The sequence below is a fragment of the Anoplophora glabripennis genome, unplaced genomic scaffold (assembly GCF_000390285.2).
Source record: "Anoplophora glabripennis isolate ALB-LARVAE unplaced genomic scaffold, Agla_2.0 scaffold1996, whole genome shotgun sequence".
NCBI lineage: Eukaryota > Metazoa > Arthropoda > Insecta > Coleoptera > Cerambycidae > Anoplophora > Anoplophora glabripennis.
The window spans coordinates 6,709-22,611 of NW_019418073.1; the positions used below are offsets into that span (position 1 = coordinate 6,709).

Sequence of the window (15,903 nt, forward strand, 5' to 3'; positions counted from 1 at the left end):
AAACTTAACAACTAAACATACATATTTACATATTTACAAAGGTACATTACGATTCTTTAGGGGTACAACCCTACAATAGGAACCACGAAAAAGGACTTTGGAAACCGCTCCTCTTCCACGACGTCTTCCATCTCGATCATCGCACCCACTCTTTCGTCCCGCGGCACTTTTGACTTAATCTTTTGACTAACAGGGTCCTCCACTTTCACCACCAAACTCGAACTCGTGCCTGTAACAAACAGGGCCAGATTTAATTTACGGAAAGAAGGATAAAAGGATACTTCCCTTGTTTTGGTTGGTATCCAAACATCTCCTTCATTCCCTATCCTGCTTCTCTCCATTATAGGTGCCGTCGACAGTGGTTCTCGTTGCAGGTAGTACATCTTTGAAGTTCCAGGTTGTGGTGACATAGGTCTCTCAGCATGGGTACGTATGTTCGACTGACGATTCGCGTTCTCTCTGGTTGGGCTTACACTTCTCTCTCTTTCTCTCTCATAACATTCTCGGAATCCAAATCGGGATATGCGAAACAATCCGATACCGTCCCATCATCGGAAACTTCCGATTGTCGATCCTGTTCGATCGGTTCTGCTATATTCTCTTCAACCTCGTCTGGATTTAACATGACATTATCAGGTATTTCGTCTACTTCGGGAATATGAAGTGGACCTCTTTCGAATTCTCTATCTTCTGGTCTATCTCTCCACGGTCTTAGGTCATCCACATGAAGTAGAACTATTGATCCACCTCGATCTACCTCATAAACATTGAGTCCACAAACTCTGACTATCCGGTACGGTCCACTCCATGGCAATCCCAATGGTGTCTGCGTTCCTGGGTGGCACCGCACTAGTACTCGGTCTCCTACTTGAAACTGTACTTTTGATCTTGGATTTTCTGGATATAAGTTCCTAGCGAATATGATTTGTCTTCGTCGCACACGATCAAGTCTTCTTCCTCGTTCTGCCGGGTTATTGCCTACTTGTTGGTTTACCTCTGGGTGTCCCCATTCTCCGGGTCTAACTAATTGTGCTCCCAACAAAACTGTGCTAGGGCTCATTCCGGTAGCCGAATTCTTACGGTTTCGTAACGTAAACAGGGCTTGGTTGAACGCTGCATCCCATTGATCCTCTTCTCTTGGTTGACAATATATTCGTAATAACTTCTTTAACTCTTGGTTTCTTCTCTCCACTGGGTTACTTCTTTGATGATAAATGGGAGAGAAGTATTGATTTATAAACTTCTCTTGTAGATACTTGGTCCACACCTTACTCCTGAATGTTGGACCATTATTGCTGATCACACGTTCCGGATATCCCCATCGTTGACATATATTCTCCATAAAATCGATCAGGATACGAGGTCTCACTTGGGGTACAGGTATAGCTTCTACCCATTTTGAACAAACATCAGTCAATACAATTAAAAATCTATTTTTCTTCCTCATCTGAGCATACGGCCCCATGATATCAATACTCACGACCTGCCACGGCCTTTGTGGAGGTCTTGGTTTCAATGGCGCCTTTTCTTGCCATGCCTCTCCTCTCTTCGAAGCTGCGCACAACAGACAATATCGCACATGTGTCTTAACCTGGCGTCTCATCGAGGGCCAATAATACAAAAGTCCAATAGAACGAATAGTTTCATCTCTTCCGGGATGCCCCGCACCCAAACTATCGTGATACTCGTTTATAACTCTCGGCCAAAATTCTAAAGGAACGACCAGTCTGTAGGCGTCTCCTTCTTTATACCACACTAGTCATCTTTGACTTCATAATTTTCCATCAGGGTTCGTTTCCATGGTACATCCGCTGATTCTTCTCCTTGCTGCAATCGTCGTATCCGGGCCTTTGTAACCGCATATTCCGGACTGTCCTTTTGGGCTCTCACAATAACTTCATAAAAGGGTAAATTTCGGTCATCCATTTGATTTATCGTTATCGGTTGTACGAACGTCGGTGGGATCCGTAATATATTTTCCCTAGCCTCTTCGATACTTCTCACCATCTGTATTGCTAACTCATCGTTTCTTTCTGTTTCAGGTACTATCTCGGGGGGACTTAACCGCTCCTCCTCCAACGGCTCCAGGACCTCCTCTTCAGGATTTCGACTTCAAAAGTCAGGTAAGTAATTCGACTTCCCCGGACAATGTTCTACTGTAAACTTGAATTCTTGTAGGTACAACGCGTATCGGGTCAATTTTGCCTTATCTTCTCTATACTTTTGTAACCATAATAGAGCTTTACTATCAGTCCTTAGGGTAAATTCCCGTCCATCTAATAAGGGTCTATATTTCCGGCAGGCCCACACCACGGCTAGCACCTCTTGCTCATTGCAGTGGTAGCGGGTCTCAGCTGGGGAAAACTTCGCACTCGCACATGAAACAATCAGTTTTTCCTTATTCTCTCCTTCTTGAAATACCACCGCCCCCATACCAATCGAACTGGCATCCGTTTGGACTATATATCGTTTGTTTGGGTCTGGTCGGTGTAAATGCAAGGGTTTAGACAATATTAATTTCAAATTTTGAAAAGCTTCTTCAGTTTCTTGATTCCAAAATAATTTCCTCTTTCCCAGTAACTTTGTTAACGGGCTGGCTATCTCAGAAAAATGAGGAACGTATTCCCTCAGCCAGTTCGCCACTCCTAGGAACCTCTGGACATCTTTTTGGGATTTCGGGCTTTCGAAACTTTGTATCTTCCGAATATGCTTTTCCTGCGTCTCGTTATGGGATGTGGTAATCTTGTGTCCTAAATAATTCAGTTCCTGCACACCGAACATACATTTCTTGACAGCACACCGCAGTCCATGGCAACACAGCCTCTCCAAAACTAATCTTAAGTGTTTCTCGTGTAACTCTCTGTTAGCAGAATATATTATTATATCGTCTAGGTATACCTGGACGAAGTAGTTCACATAACCAGCCAATACCTCTAACATTAGTTTTTGAAACGTGGCCGGCGCGTTTTTAACTCCAAAGGGCATGACTAAAAATTCATACGCTGCGCCGTCCGGTGTGTGAAACGCTGTTAAATGGACACTATCTCTGGCCATGGACACCTGCCAGTATCCACTCCTTAGGTCTAGGGAAGTGAACACTGTAGCTTCCCCTATGTCCTTCAGAATCTCTCCAATAGGTGGCAACACGGCGACGTCGTCTTCGGTAATCGAGTTGAGTTGGCGATAATTCACGCAAAAGCGTGTAGCTCCATCCGCTTTTTCCACAAGTACGATTTGTGAGCTATACGACGAACAACTCCGCCGTATTACTCCTGCTCTCAACATCTGGGTCACTTCTTGGTCAATAATTTGCTTCTTCAACGGAGAAAATTTATATCTACGAATTCTAAAAACTCTATCCTCTTTCAATTTTATCTGGTGTTCTACTAAATGAGTGCACGACCGTGTCACCTCCTCTTGAAAAACCTCTGGGAAATCGTTTGCTATACGTTCGTAACAAGGCACCCACATATCCGGGCAAGTTCCTTCTTCGAACTTCACTGGATTATACATCTTCGGGTTCCGCCCTTGCAATACCCAATACGCAGCTCGTCTTTTCTCCTTTCCAAAATAAATAGCTCCTTGTGTATAATCAATCGTAGCCTACCAGATGTTTGACTGGTCGTTCTCCCAATTTGTGGGAAATCTACTAGACCGATTCGATAATCTACAATACAGAATGAAATTGCAGAGAGAAGCATTTTGCAAAACGTAGGGTCGAGAGGAAGCAAGACTATTTATCGCTCAAAAGAGAGCTATATTTAGAAGGTTAGAAATGGGAAGCGAGATAGAGATGGTACTCCAAATAAAGGCACTGTTGCGAACAGAAATACAACTTCAACTGGTAGGAATCAAGATGGCTACCATTGAAGAGTTGACGAGATATGCTACAGATGTGGAGACCCAACTGAGATTAATCACTGGTGGACCCAGTGGCTTGCAAGGAAATTCGAGCCAGGAATTAGTGCCCATGGGGACAAGACCAAGGCAACCGCCTTATAATTGCAGATTTTGCGGTGGAGATCATTACAACCGAGAGTGCCCTAGAAGGGCAATAAAAGGAAGTAGCCCACCTGAAGGTGGAGAAGGAGAAAATAGACGAAACATGGGGGGACGTCAGAATCCAAGGACGCCTAACCCGGATCAGCCGCCGAGGGCGGAAAACTAGAAATGAGTCACTATGTCGGAGCCAATAGTGGCTCATTGACCATTGGCTCCATGCAAGGGAACCAAGATGGATGCGAACTATTGAAATTACCAGTAAAAATTGAAGAAAGAGAATTGACGGCCCTCGTCGACACGGGAGCTACTCACTCGTTTTTACGTACTGAATATTATGCCGTTGAGTTACCGAATATGGGAGGACAGGTGTGTTTAGCGAATGGGCAGCAAGTCTGGGCAAGGGGCCCGGTGACGGTAAAAATGAAGATAGGAAGGGATGAGATGGAGATAACGGTCTACCTGATGGAGATGTTAAAAGAGGCCCTCATTCTAGGAACGGAATGGATGCGATCTGAGGAAGTCGTGATCGACTACAGACAGGGTAGCCTGTATTTTGGAAGAGACCGTAGAGATGTAGTGTATGGGTGTTTAGAACAAAATGTACCGGAAATGTACCCACCTCCCCGATTGGAAGACACGAACTGCGCAGAAGAATGGATTCCTCATTACCAAGAGATTAGTGATGACTTTCCCGACGTTTTTAGGGAAGGAACCACTCAACCTTGTACTAACCTTGTCACTCACGAAATAAAATTAGCAGATGATAAACTATTTCGCATAAGGCGATATAAGTTTTCAGTAGAAAAAAAGAAAATTATACATGACGAAGTTGCAAAAATGTTACAAGCGGGATTCATACGAAGAAGCTGTTCCCAGTACAGCTCGCCAATAGTATTGGTGGGAAAACCGGATGGTACCACCAGGTTTTGCATAGACTACTGCCAACTCAACAGTATAACAAAAGACGAAGTTTCGATACTACCACCTATAACAGACATTTTACGAGATATTGGCAACGCGACGATCTTCACCTCGTTGGACCTCAAGAGTGGGTACTGGCAGGTACCAATGAAGACTGCCAGCATTCCTCTCACTGCTTTCCACACACCGGAGGGGGCGGCTTACGAATTCCTCGTAATGCCGTTCGGGCTGAAGAACGCCCCCTCCACATTTCAAAAATTGATGGTGGAGGTCCTGGCGGGATACGTGGACGACTTTGTCCAAGTATATTTAGACGACATAATAGTATACTCCAGTACCCGCCAGGAGCATGTTCGTCACCTGTAGTTTTGGAACGTTTACGTTGTCATAACCTTGTTCGATTAAGAAATGCATTTTTGGGACTACAGAACTTAATTATTTGGGACACCGCATCACTGCGACACGTAATGAAGCCCAAGATAAGCATATCCAGAAAATAAACCAGTTTCCGACACCACGAACTAAGAAAGACCTGCAGAAGTTCTTAGGGGTAGCCAATTGGCGACGGGAGTACGTGAAGGACTTCTCGACTATTGCCGCCCCCATGACCAGATTGCTAGGAAAGCAGAAGTTTATGTGGGATGAAGAGGCGGAGAAGGCGTTCCAGGAACTAAAGTTGGTCTTATCCCGTCCTTTATATTTACATCGTCCTGACCCGGAAAAGAAGTTCACTTTACAAACAGATGCCAGCGCAATAGGGATGGGGGTCGTCCTCTACCAAGAGGGGCCCGGAAGAGAGAAGTTAGTTATCTCATGTGCAAGCGCCAAATTCACCAGCACGGAAGCCAAGTATCACTGCAACGAGCAGGAAGTCCTGGCTGTGGTTTGGGCTTGCCGAAGATACCGGCCCCTTTTGGAAGGGCGAGAATTCCTGTTGCGTACCGACAGCCGAGCCCTTCTGTGGCTCCACCGATACAGAGAAGAGAGGGCTAAATTGACACGTTTTGCTTTATACTTGCAAGAATTCAAGTTTGAGGTCGAGCATTGTCCGGGCAGGGCCAATGAACTGCCAGATTTCCTCAGCCGGAATCCGGAAGAATTAGAAGTTCCCCCCGTCAATGAAGAACGGATGAGTCCACCTTTGTTAAATTTACCACCAACTGTGAACTCCCCGACCAGACCAATGATAAACCTGACAGAAGCTAAGGTGACTACGTATCGACTACCAACTATGTTATTTCAATCTATGCAATTGACCCAAATCGAAGACGATGACTTACCTTTATATGACCAGATTGTTCGGGCACAACAAGAAAGTGTCGAATACCAGGTCACCCGAATCCGAATTCCAAGGCTCCAGAGTGGGGAAGACCCATTAGATACACCCTGGAAGCGGACGCTCAGGGACCAATATATTGTTGAGGATGGGTTAGTTTGGTATAAAGTTGGAGACCAGAGACGACTTGTGGTGCCCCTTTTTGGCGAAGGGTTATACAGAAATTTCACGATAGCCCGGAGGCGGGCCACCCTGGACGAGAAGAAACCCTTAGATTAATTGCGACGAAATATTATTGGCCATCTATGAGAAAGCAAGTGCGGACGCATGTGCGTCACTGTTTAATATGTGCTGCTACCAAAAGAGGAGGTCCGTGTCAACCCCAAGCCCCGTTGAAACCAAGACCACCGAGTCGTCCTTGGCAAACAGTGAGCGTGGACGTAATGGGTCCATATCGGAAAACAAGAAAAGGAAACAGATTTCTTATTGTATTAATGGACGTATGCTCGAAGTGGGTAGAAGCCATACCGGTCCCCTTAGTCCGACCACGGGTAATTATAGATTTCCTTAAGCGGATATTCCAGAGATGGGGATACCCTGAGACGTTTATATCGGACAATGGACCCACTTTTAAAAGCGACCAACTTATACGTTTCCTACAACAAAACCATATTACCCAATATTTGACACCTATTTACCACCCGCGATCCAACCCCGTTGAGCGGCGTAACCAAGAGCTAAAGAAGCTTATGCGAATCGTTCTATAAATAGAACGAAACGATGTCCCAGCACTAATACATATCGATGACTTACGGCCCTGGGAGGAGCGCGAACAGTGGCAGGTGCCGGGCGATGATCCAATTCATATCCCGGAGGACGGCCAACCGCCCGAGAATCCAACCGTGGATGAGGAGCAACTACCGAAGGAGGATCTTGTCAGAGGGGAGGCGCAGCCGAGTAGTGAGAGAAGTGACGATGACGAAGTGCCACCACCATCCGTGAAACGATGTCTACCCGTCCCTGATGAGGTCAGCTCCCCGCAGCCCGGGCCGTCGGGGTTAACCAGGAAGTCCGCACAGGTGTCGAATGAAGAGGACAGTCAGGCAGAGCAAGCGACATCCAGCGTGTCGCTTATTAAAGAAGTACACTCCCTTCCTCCTACTACCTTTGATAAATCTGGCCCCCTTGTTACAGATACCGAGAGACTAACTGATTGGCAGAGCGAGTGGGTTGGAAACCCTGATAGGCGACACTCAGAGCAATCCGTGGAGATGGAAGATTGGCCGGAAGAAGTATACCCGTCGAAATCGCCGAAGGCAATACCCATAGTGGGACTGTTCCCATAGGGAGAAATAAAAAAATCTGTTATATATATATGTATTGTAAATAGTATGATGTGAGAGACGCCTAGGTGACTAGTCGTCTTCGAAGGGGGGTGGTGTCGCGGGACGAGAGATCCGCGAATTATTCAAAAAATTTAGAGAAATTAGTTTTATTAAACGTACCAAAAGATCTTGGACGTGGATTGGTCAAAACGCGGTTTTGGGGCGGGGCCTATCCGTCCGACCGGAGATATAAGGCGACCGCCGCGACGAGGAGCGGGTCGATTTTTGGTAGTCAGAGGGCGATGTTTTTCGAAGAATCGAAATTCAAAATTAAGAATTGCGACTGTCTTATTTTTCCAGTTAGGGAAATTCTGTTAAATATCAAAAGTAGCGTAAAAAGCTTTTTCCACTATTGAGACGATGAGAACGTATGATTTGTCCGTGTGCGCGGGGAGAGAGTCACTTAGGAGTTTTGTTTGAAAAACCTGAAAGAAAACTATCGGGTTAATTATACTTACCAGTAATATATGTATGAAACGAACTGGAATCTTCTGTTCTAACTTCCTGTCAGAGATAATGCCTTCAACATAGGAATTGATCTGCAACAACCTGAAAACAAAAGATGGAATATTAGTGAATGAGTAGAAGTCTGTAAGAAAAAAAATATCTTTAAAAAGAATTCAAATATATTAGTGACTATTCTTAAAAAAATCATTAACTAGTTTTGTTAGTAAAATCAAGTGAGTGTCGGTGGTCGAATCGGATCCAAGGACAGTTACCGAGGCAGACCGTAGATACGAGGGTAAGTGAAAAACTTGTTGTTGTGGAACTGAACTGTAAAAAACTTAATGGCTATTGAGACTTTGAACTTTGATCAGTGATTCTTGAACTATATAGAGTAAAGGGTTGTGACGCGAGTTAATATCTTTAGTGTGTCGGCGCGAACCACGAGATTTAGAACTTTGAACAATAATTAAGTGAAATAAACTAATAACATTGGGTAAATAAACAGTATTGACTTTGTTAAACGTGGTTAGGGTAACATATAACTGCAATTAGATAAAGAGAGAGTTTGACCGAAAAATTGAGAATAAATACTCATACTATCCTTGATTTATACCTGTATTACTACCGTATTATTGCTATTGTATTGTACATTATGACATCAAGTAAGAAACAAGGCGTATGAGCGCTTCCACCGACTCAAGAACTAGAAGAGGAACAACTCAGGGAGTCTTTAACTTCCACTGAGTCCCTGGAGGGGGCTTTTAATCTGCCTGCGGATACAGAAACCGTTATTGCGGAACCATTTTACCGACATTTGGGAGGGATGCACCCTGATAATAGCCCAAATTACCGATCTAATCCCGAAGATGAAACAATAAACCCGGACGACGTTTCCGGAAGATTCGGCGGTGCTCCAGGCGCTTGCGCGCGACCCGGCGAGAGTTTTGGCGCACGCGCACGATTACAACGCTGTCGTCGGAGCGGCGTGTGACGTCACTCCGACGTTCTATTGGGCGGAGCCTAACTGTATGGCACCGAACCATATAAAAGGCGGGGGTACCCGACCTCCGTAGCTGATAGTTCCAAGCGAGCGGCCGAACTGTGCGGACGTAGTTTGTGCAGTGCAGCAGTGAGTGTCAGTGCGAGGACCAGTGAAGTGGAAGCCCCATAAAACCTGTCTTTTACAAGACAAGTAATATTCTGCCTTTATTAAGGCAATCTATAGAAAGAATTCGGCAATTTTATATTGCAAAATTTCTACTAACGACCGACGTTATCTCAGCCTAGGCAGAAAGACCGCCGGCAATTATTTTTCAGATTCGGGTGCCGGGGAGAAGGGCACTATGTCGAGATCTCCGACCCCCATGGAGAGCGACCGCTCGAGTGGCAGTGAAGCCGGCGACAGCAGGCCTAGCACCCCCGGGTCGGTCGTGGAGACAACTAGCCGTGAGAGTGAGCTGGCAGCAGAGAATGCCAGACTACGGCAAATGATCGACGACCTCAGAGATGAGCTGAGGCAACAGAGGAAGGCGTTCGACGACCTTGAAAAGAGGTCTCGAGAACAGCACGCCGAGCTGTTAAACGCCCTCAAGGGGCAACAGACCCCAAAAGGGATAAAGCGAGGTAAGCCAGGGACCTCGTCGGGTTCCGAGGAGGAGCCCTGCAAGGCTAAAAAAAGCCATCAAAAGAGAACGAAACACCTGTCGCCGAACAGGCGAAGGTCCCCGAACAGGCGAAGGTCCCAGCGACGACATCAGAGCGCGCGGCCCCTGCCGAGAAAGCCGAGAGGATACCGCCTGTCATCCTTCGCAAGAAGGAGCAGTGGACTGAGGTCAGCAGGAGTCTGACAAACAGAAAAATAAATTACACCAGGGCCAGGTTAACGGGTGAAGGCATCGCCATTCACCCGCAAACGCCTGACGATTATCGACGCCTCACGCGTGTCCTCGCCGATGAAGGGAAGGAATTTCTCACCTTCTCTCTCCCAAGCGAGCCGTCAAGTGTGTGAAATGCGGCGAAGGTCACCACTCGGCAGACTGCACTAAGAAGCGCGAGACACCGGCAAAGTGCGCCAACTGCGGTGGCGAACATCCTGCCAGCTACCGCTTATGCCCTAGCTTCCCTAAGAAGACGACAGGGAGCAAAAAGCAGCAGAGCAAAGAGGACCCCCAAGCCGACAAAACACAGGCTAAGTTGGCACACCCCCCGAAGGTGACAGCGGCGAAGAGCTTCGCCGACGCCGCCAGACCAAAGCAGGCCCCCGCCGCGGCACACAATGGCGGCCCCAAAACCGACAGGAGTGCGGAACCTGCAAATGTGGCCAGCATGCTGGCACAGATGCGGGAGATGTACTCCGCCATGTCGGGTTTTTTCAGTAAAATGCCATCTCTGTTACAGGAGTAAATGGACCCTTCGACTAGTGTGCAGTCCCTCAGAATTGCTTCCTGGAATGTAGACGGATTCCGGGGGCGAAAAATCGAACTCAAGGAGCTCTTGCCCCGTATAGACGTGGACGTGATGGCGATACAAGAGACCAAAGTAGAGGACGCACACACTGTTAGGATTCCTGGCTACCTAGTGTATCGCAGGGACCGAAACAGACACGGAGGAGGCGTGGCCCTGCTCGTAAAAAGAGGTATAGATCACCATATGTTGCAGGTTCCTCAGCTAGAAAACATGGAAGCCGCCGCCGTATCGATCCGTACTCGCAGGTACGGAGACATCGCCGTGGTGACCTGTTATCAGCCCCCTCATCTCCCGCTCACCGATCACGATTTACGCGCGGTCCTGGAGACGTGGCCCCAAACCGTAGCCATCGGGGACTTTAACGCGAAATCGCCCGACTGGCACAGCACGACCACCATCACGCATGGCAGGGTGCTTCTGCAATTCTTGCAGAACCATGAGGACGTTGCAGCGTACGGACCCGATGGACCGACGTACTACGGTGCAGTTGGAAGACCAGACGTGTTGGATATCGCTTTGCTCAGGGCAATACCGATGGACGCCGATCTGGCAACGCACTACGAGGGGGCGACGAGCCATGCCCCCATTATCCTAACCTTAGGAGACGAGCGTCGCGGCGAGGACACCGTTGCCAAGCGGCGGACCGACTGGGGCCTATTCCGCGCAGAAATGCAACGAATATGCGCACCCATTCCGGTCATCCGCGACGCGGCGGACCTCGAGGCTGCCATCGCGAGCCTTGAGACGGATATCCACACCGCCTTGGAAGCCAGCACCACGGAGACGACGGAGAGAAGGATAGCGAACTATGCAGGTGAGTTACCTCTTATGTTGCAGGACCTAATCAGGGAAAGACGTGCGGCGAAAAGAAGAGCCACGAGGACAGCACACCCCCGGGATAAGCAGACGTTAAACCAGCTGAACCGGAGGGTAAAAGCGGCCCTAGAGGAGCACTACCAGGACTCGTGGCAACGACATCTGGAGTCACTAAACCCCGAAGACCGCAGCCTGTGGACGATGCAACGGGCGCTGAGGACCACCCGGAAGCCTATGCCTCCCATTCACGGAGAGAACGGGATCGTCTACACCAGGTATGAAAAGGCCGAGGCATTCGCCGACAGCCTTGAATTACAGTGTAGGGAAAACCTTCTCGACGACGAAGACGAGGACCACGCCGACGAGGTGGAACGACGCGTACGGCGCTACAGACGCCAACCCGACAGGGACGACATTAGGCCGGCGACACCCGAGGAGGTGAGGGACATCCTGCGGCGCCTCAACCCCCGCAAGGCACCCGGATGCGACCAGATCGGAAATCGAATACTCAGAAAGCTCCCCCACAAGGGAGTGATGGCGCTGCTCAACATCGTCAACGCCATCCTGAGACTGCGAAGATTCCCCGCTAGGTGGAAGAAAGCCGACGTCATCTTCTTCCCGAAACCAGGTAAGAATCTAACCTTTGCTGCCAGTTACAGGCCCATCAGTCTCCTGCCGATGATGAGCAAGGTAGCGGAGAGGATCATCCTGACCAGACTGCGTGAGAGCTCGGACGAATTGCGAGTCATCCCCGACGAACAATTCGCCTACCGCAGCGGACACTCAACGGAGCAACAGATACTCAGGTTAGTAGAACATCTGTCCGCAGGTTTCAACAACCGAGAATCCACCGCGGCAGTCTTCCTGGACGTCGCCAAGGCCTTCGACAGGGTCTGGCACGATGGGCTTCTGGCTAAGATGCTCGACTTTGGCTACCCTGTCGGACTGGTCAAACTGGTGGAGTCCTTCCTCAGAGGCAGGAAGCTGCGTGCGAAGGTGGAAGGGGCCCTATCCACCTATCGAGACGTCGAAGCAGGCGTCCCCCAAGGAGCCGTGCTATCACCGCACCTGTTCAACATCTATACATCCGACATGCCCAGGACAGAGCGCACTACCGTGTGCCTCTATGCCGATGACACCGCCATAACGGCCCGTTCCCTGAACCCCGATATGGCGAAGAGGTACCTCCAAAGAGCTGTAAGCCAACTAGAGGACTGGTGCAACAGGTGGAAGGTGGCGATCAACCCGGAGAAAAGCACAGGTATTATGTTTTCTCGTAGGTACCAAACGCGCCCCCAGGGACACGTGAAGTTCAACGGAGAAGACATCCAGTGGGCGACCACCGTCAAGTACCTAGGGGTAACCCTGGATCGCACGCTGACGTGGAAGCCGCACGTCGAAGCAGTGACGCGCAAAGCGAAGATGGTGAGGGCGAAGCTTTATCCGCTTCTGTGCAGGGACAGCCGTCTCTGCCTGCGGAATAAGCTAACCCTCATCAGAGCAGTACTGCAGCCACAGCTGACATACGCTGGAACCGCGTGGGGACACGCAGCGAAGACGCACCTAGCCCGGGTGCAAGCCGTCGAGAATATCGCCCTCCGTTGCGCGACGGGGGCCCCTTGGTTCGTCCGCAACAGCGACATTCGCCGGGATCTGGGATTCACCTCAGCCCTGGAAGCGATCAGAGAGCGCGCGAGAAAGCTTTTCGAGCGCGCCGAGATCCACAGCAACCCGCTGATCCGGAACGCGGTGGACTACCGACCCGAAGAGGCTGCCGGCAGACGCAGGCGGCCTAGACATCAACTCCTGGACGCAGGGTGAGTCGAAATTTTTCTGTCTGTTTCAGGACCGCCAGGATCAAGAGACGAGAACGAACACACACACACACACACATTCCCCCCTACCTTCCTTATCCCACTCTCCCCTCCCGCGCTAGCCTAAGGGCCACCTTAGCAAAGCGCTTCCTAAGCTGCATAGCTGCACGACCTCACCCAAAACCACCACCCCGGTCGCAAACGACAGTCGTCGTTTGCGACCGATACACGACACCCCCGGGGGTATACACAGACGAGCCGGCGAAGAAAGAAGAGCGCCAGAAGAAAGGGCCCTAGCCGGCGGGGCCCAGCCAGGACAGGAGGAGGCCCCACGAACCGATCCAATCCGGCCGCGTTGGCGGTCCGGAATGACGGGGAAAGGGCCTACCTCTACGAGGCGTCCGGGCCTACAGCGATGAAGTGGATAAAGAGCGATAATCCCGCTCGACCCCGCTCCATCCGAGGTCATTTTTCCTGCCAAGGATATTGGCGCGTTGGCGCTTAGCCAGCTCTCCCCTGCCCGCTAACCTTTTCTGTTTCAGAAACCGCCAGGATCAAGAAACAAAGACAATGACAGACACACACACACACACATACACACCCCCCATATCCTCCTTACCCCTCCCCTCCCGCGCTAGCCTAACGGCCACCTTAGCAAAGCGCATCCCAGGCTGCATAGCCGCACTACCCTACCCAACCATACCACACATAAACATGACACCACCCCCGGGGGTTTACACAGACGAGCCGGCGAAACAAGAAGAGCGCCAGAAGAAAGGGCCCTAGCCGGCGGGGCCCAGCCAGGACAAAAGGAGATCCCACAAAGCGCCTACACCGGTCGCATTTACGGTCGGGGTAGACGACGGATGGGGCCCACCTACGAAGGCTGTCCAGGCCTACACAAGATGAGGCAGGATAAAGAGGGATAATCCCCCTCGATCCCAAATCATTGAGGCCAATTTCTAGCCATAGAATAATGGCGCAGTTAGTCAGTTAGTTCTTATCCCGCCACCGCGTACGAACGAAGTACGTTTCACGTTACAACAACTCCAGTTCCTTAGTCTTTGTGTGTCATTAACATATTCTATCGTGTTAACACAAGTTACAAGCAAAACCTTACTATTCATACTTCATGAATCCCCGTTTTGTCTATTACACTCTTTTACAATCATACGGTCGTCCGCTATGCGACAGTTCTTTAATCATTGCACTCAAACAAGACAACCATTCGCCGAAAAACAGTAAGTGAAACCAAGTAATTATCGTGCAAACAACTACAAGTCGAGTTAACAAACTATCAGTAGTGTATAGTAAATCGTCACCTTCCAGTCGTGTCAAAAACTATAAACAGTTGTACCATTTACAGACCTTATTAACAAATAGTGTTAGTGCTACAAATATTCTACGAACTACGGAACTTAAAAACTAAGTGTAATTACCATAAACGATAAACGGATAATATACTATGTGAATCCTCCAAAACTAGCCATAAATCTTTCACGCTCTCGAGCAGAAAATTAAGTGTTTTCTTCACTCCTTTTTGTAACAGCCATCACTGGGCTTAACGTGGTTTTAAACAAACATTTGTCTTATCCTTTCAAAACCCTACCTAATATTCCTCGTGTTGTGTGTGCATCATCGATCCCAAAGGATTAACCTCACCATCGTCAGGCCAGCAAGGAAGTCAGGTGCCACCCAGAGACTCCTCAAGGTAAGTGACTATCTGTTTCTTTGTCTGTGATTTTTGTTCGCAAACCCATAAAGCATGACAACGTCAACAATCTCAACGTAGAATCTAATTTTTAATATATATAATCCATTCACTTGACATTATTCATACAGCTCATATATTCATTCACCCAATTTTAGTCAAACATAGTCTTTTGTCAGTATCAGTCAATTTAGAATTAGTCAAATATTGCCCATAGTCCATTCACTGCTATTTTTCTTTGTTATTAAATTTTGATTAATCATTGAAATAAACTTTTTCGTACAAACCTATCATACAACCTAAGCGTATGTGCATGCCAGTTTCTATTCGCCAGTTCGTTTATTTGAATACACGCGTTACTAAAAAGTTTTTTACCGTTAGATTTCATACACTTTATCTTTTATAAATTCAAAAAGGGGGAAAAAGGGATGAGAGTCTTAGCCGGCGCAATCCTAAATTAACCGCGGAACGAAATAAGGAATCATAACTTGTCTTACAAATTCAGTCGCATTCAGTTACCACTCATGCATAGTTAATGTTGACCAAACACACTCGAAGCAGAACTTACCTAATTTTTTCCGTTATAAGAATAACAGATGGCGCCCTAAAAACCGGTCAAAAGTCCTTATTTTACTTCCTAGGTTCTACAAACCGAGTATTATACAAATAACCCCCCCAAGTATAATAAGAACGCTGTGACGTCACTCGACCCCGGCGTCGAAGTGGGACGCCGTCCGCGACGACGCCCACCCCTAACCGACCGTAGCGTGCTTCCCGGCCTAGCTCTGCATACGCGACTCTCTCTCGTAGCGTCCCGTCGAAGCCGTCTTCCATTATTGCGCGTAGGAGTTTCTTCTTGTGCCAGACGCGAAAAGTGCCGTTCCCACGTTGCGAATTCTTTTTAAAATTTTTGACCTGTTTTCGAATTCTTTCTTGACTGAAGTGTAAATCCGGAATTACCTGTTTGGGTCTGTGACCTCTTTTCCAACTTGTGTTTGGGGTCTGTCTTTTCCCCGGGTAGGATATGTTTGTTTTTCCACTCGCAAATTCTTTTTACTGCTATTT

The 15,903-nt window shown here is 48.3% G+C and overlaps 1 protein-coding gene across 1 annotated transcript; it reads right to left on the minus strand.

Annotated features, from left to right (window-relative positions):
• Nucleotides 1-469: 469 nt before the first annotated feature.
• Nucleotides 470-1,603, minus strand: LOC111692574 (uncharacterized protein K02A2.6-like). The gene has a single exon (XM_023456634.1). The coding sequence runs from the start codon at nucleotides 1,601-1,603 to the stop codon at nucleotides 470-472; it is 1,134 nt and encodes a 377-aa protein (XP_023312402.1).
• Nucleotides 1,604-15,903: the final 14,300 nt, after the last annotated feature.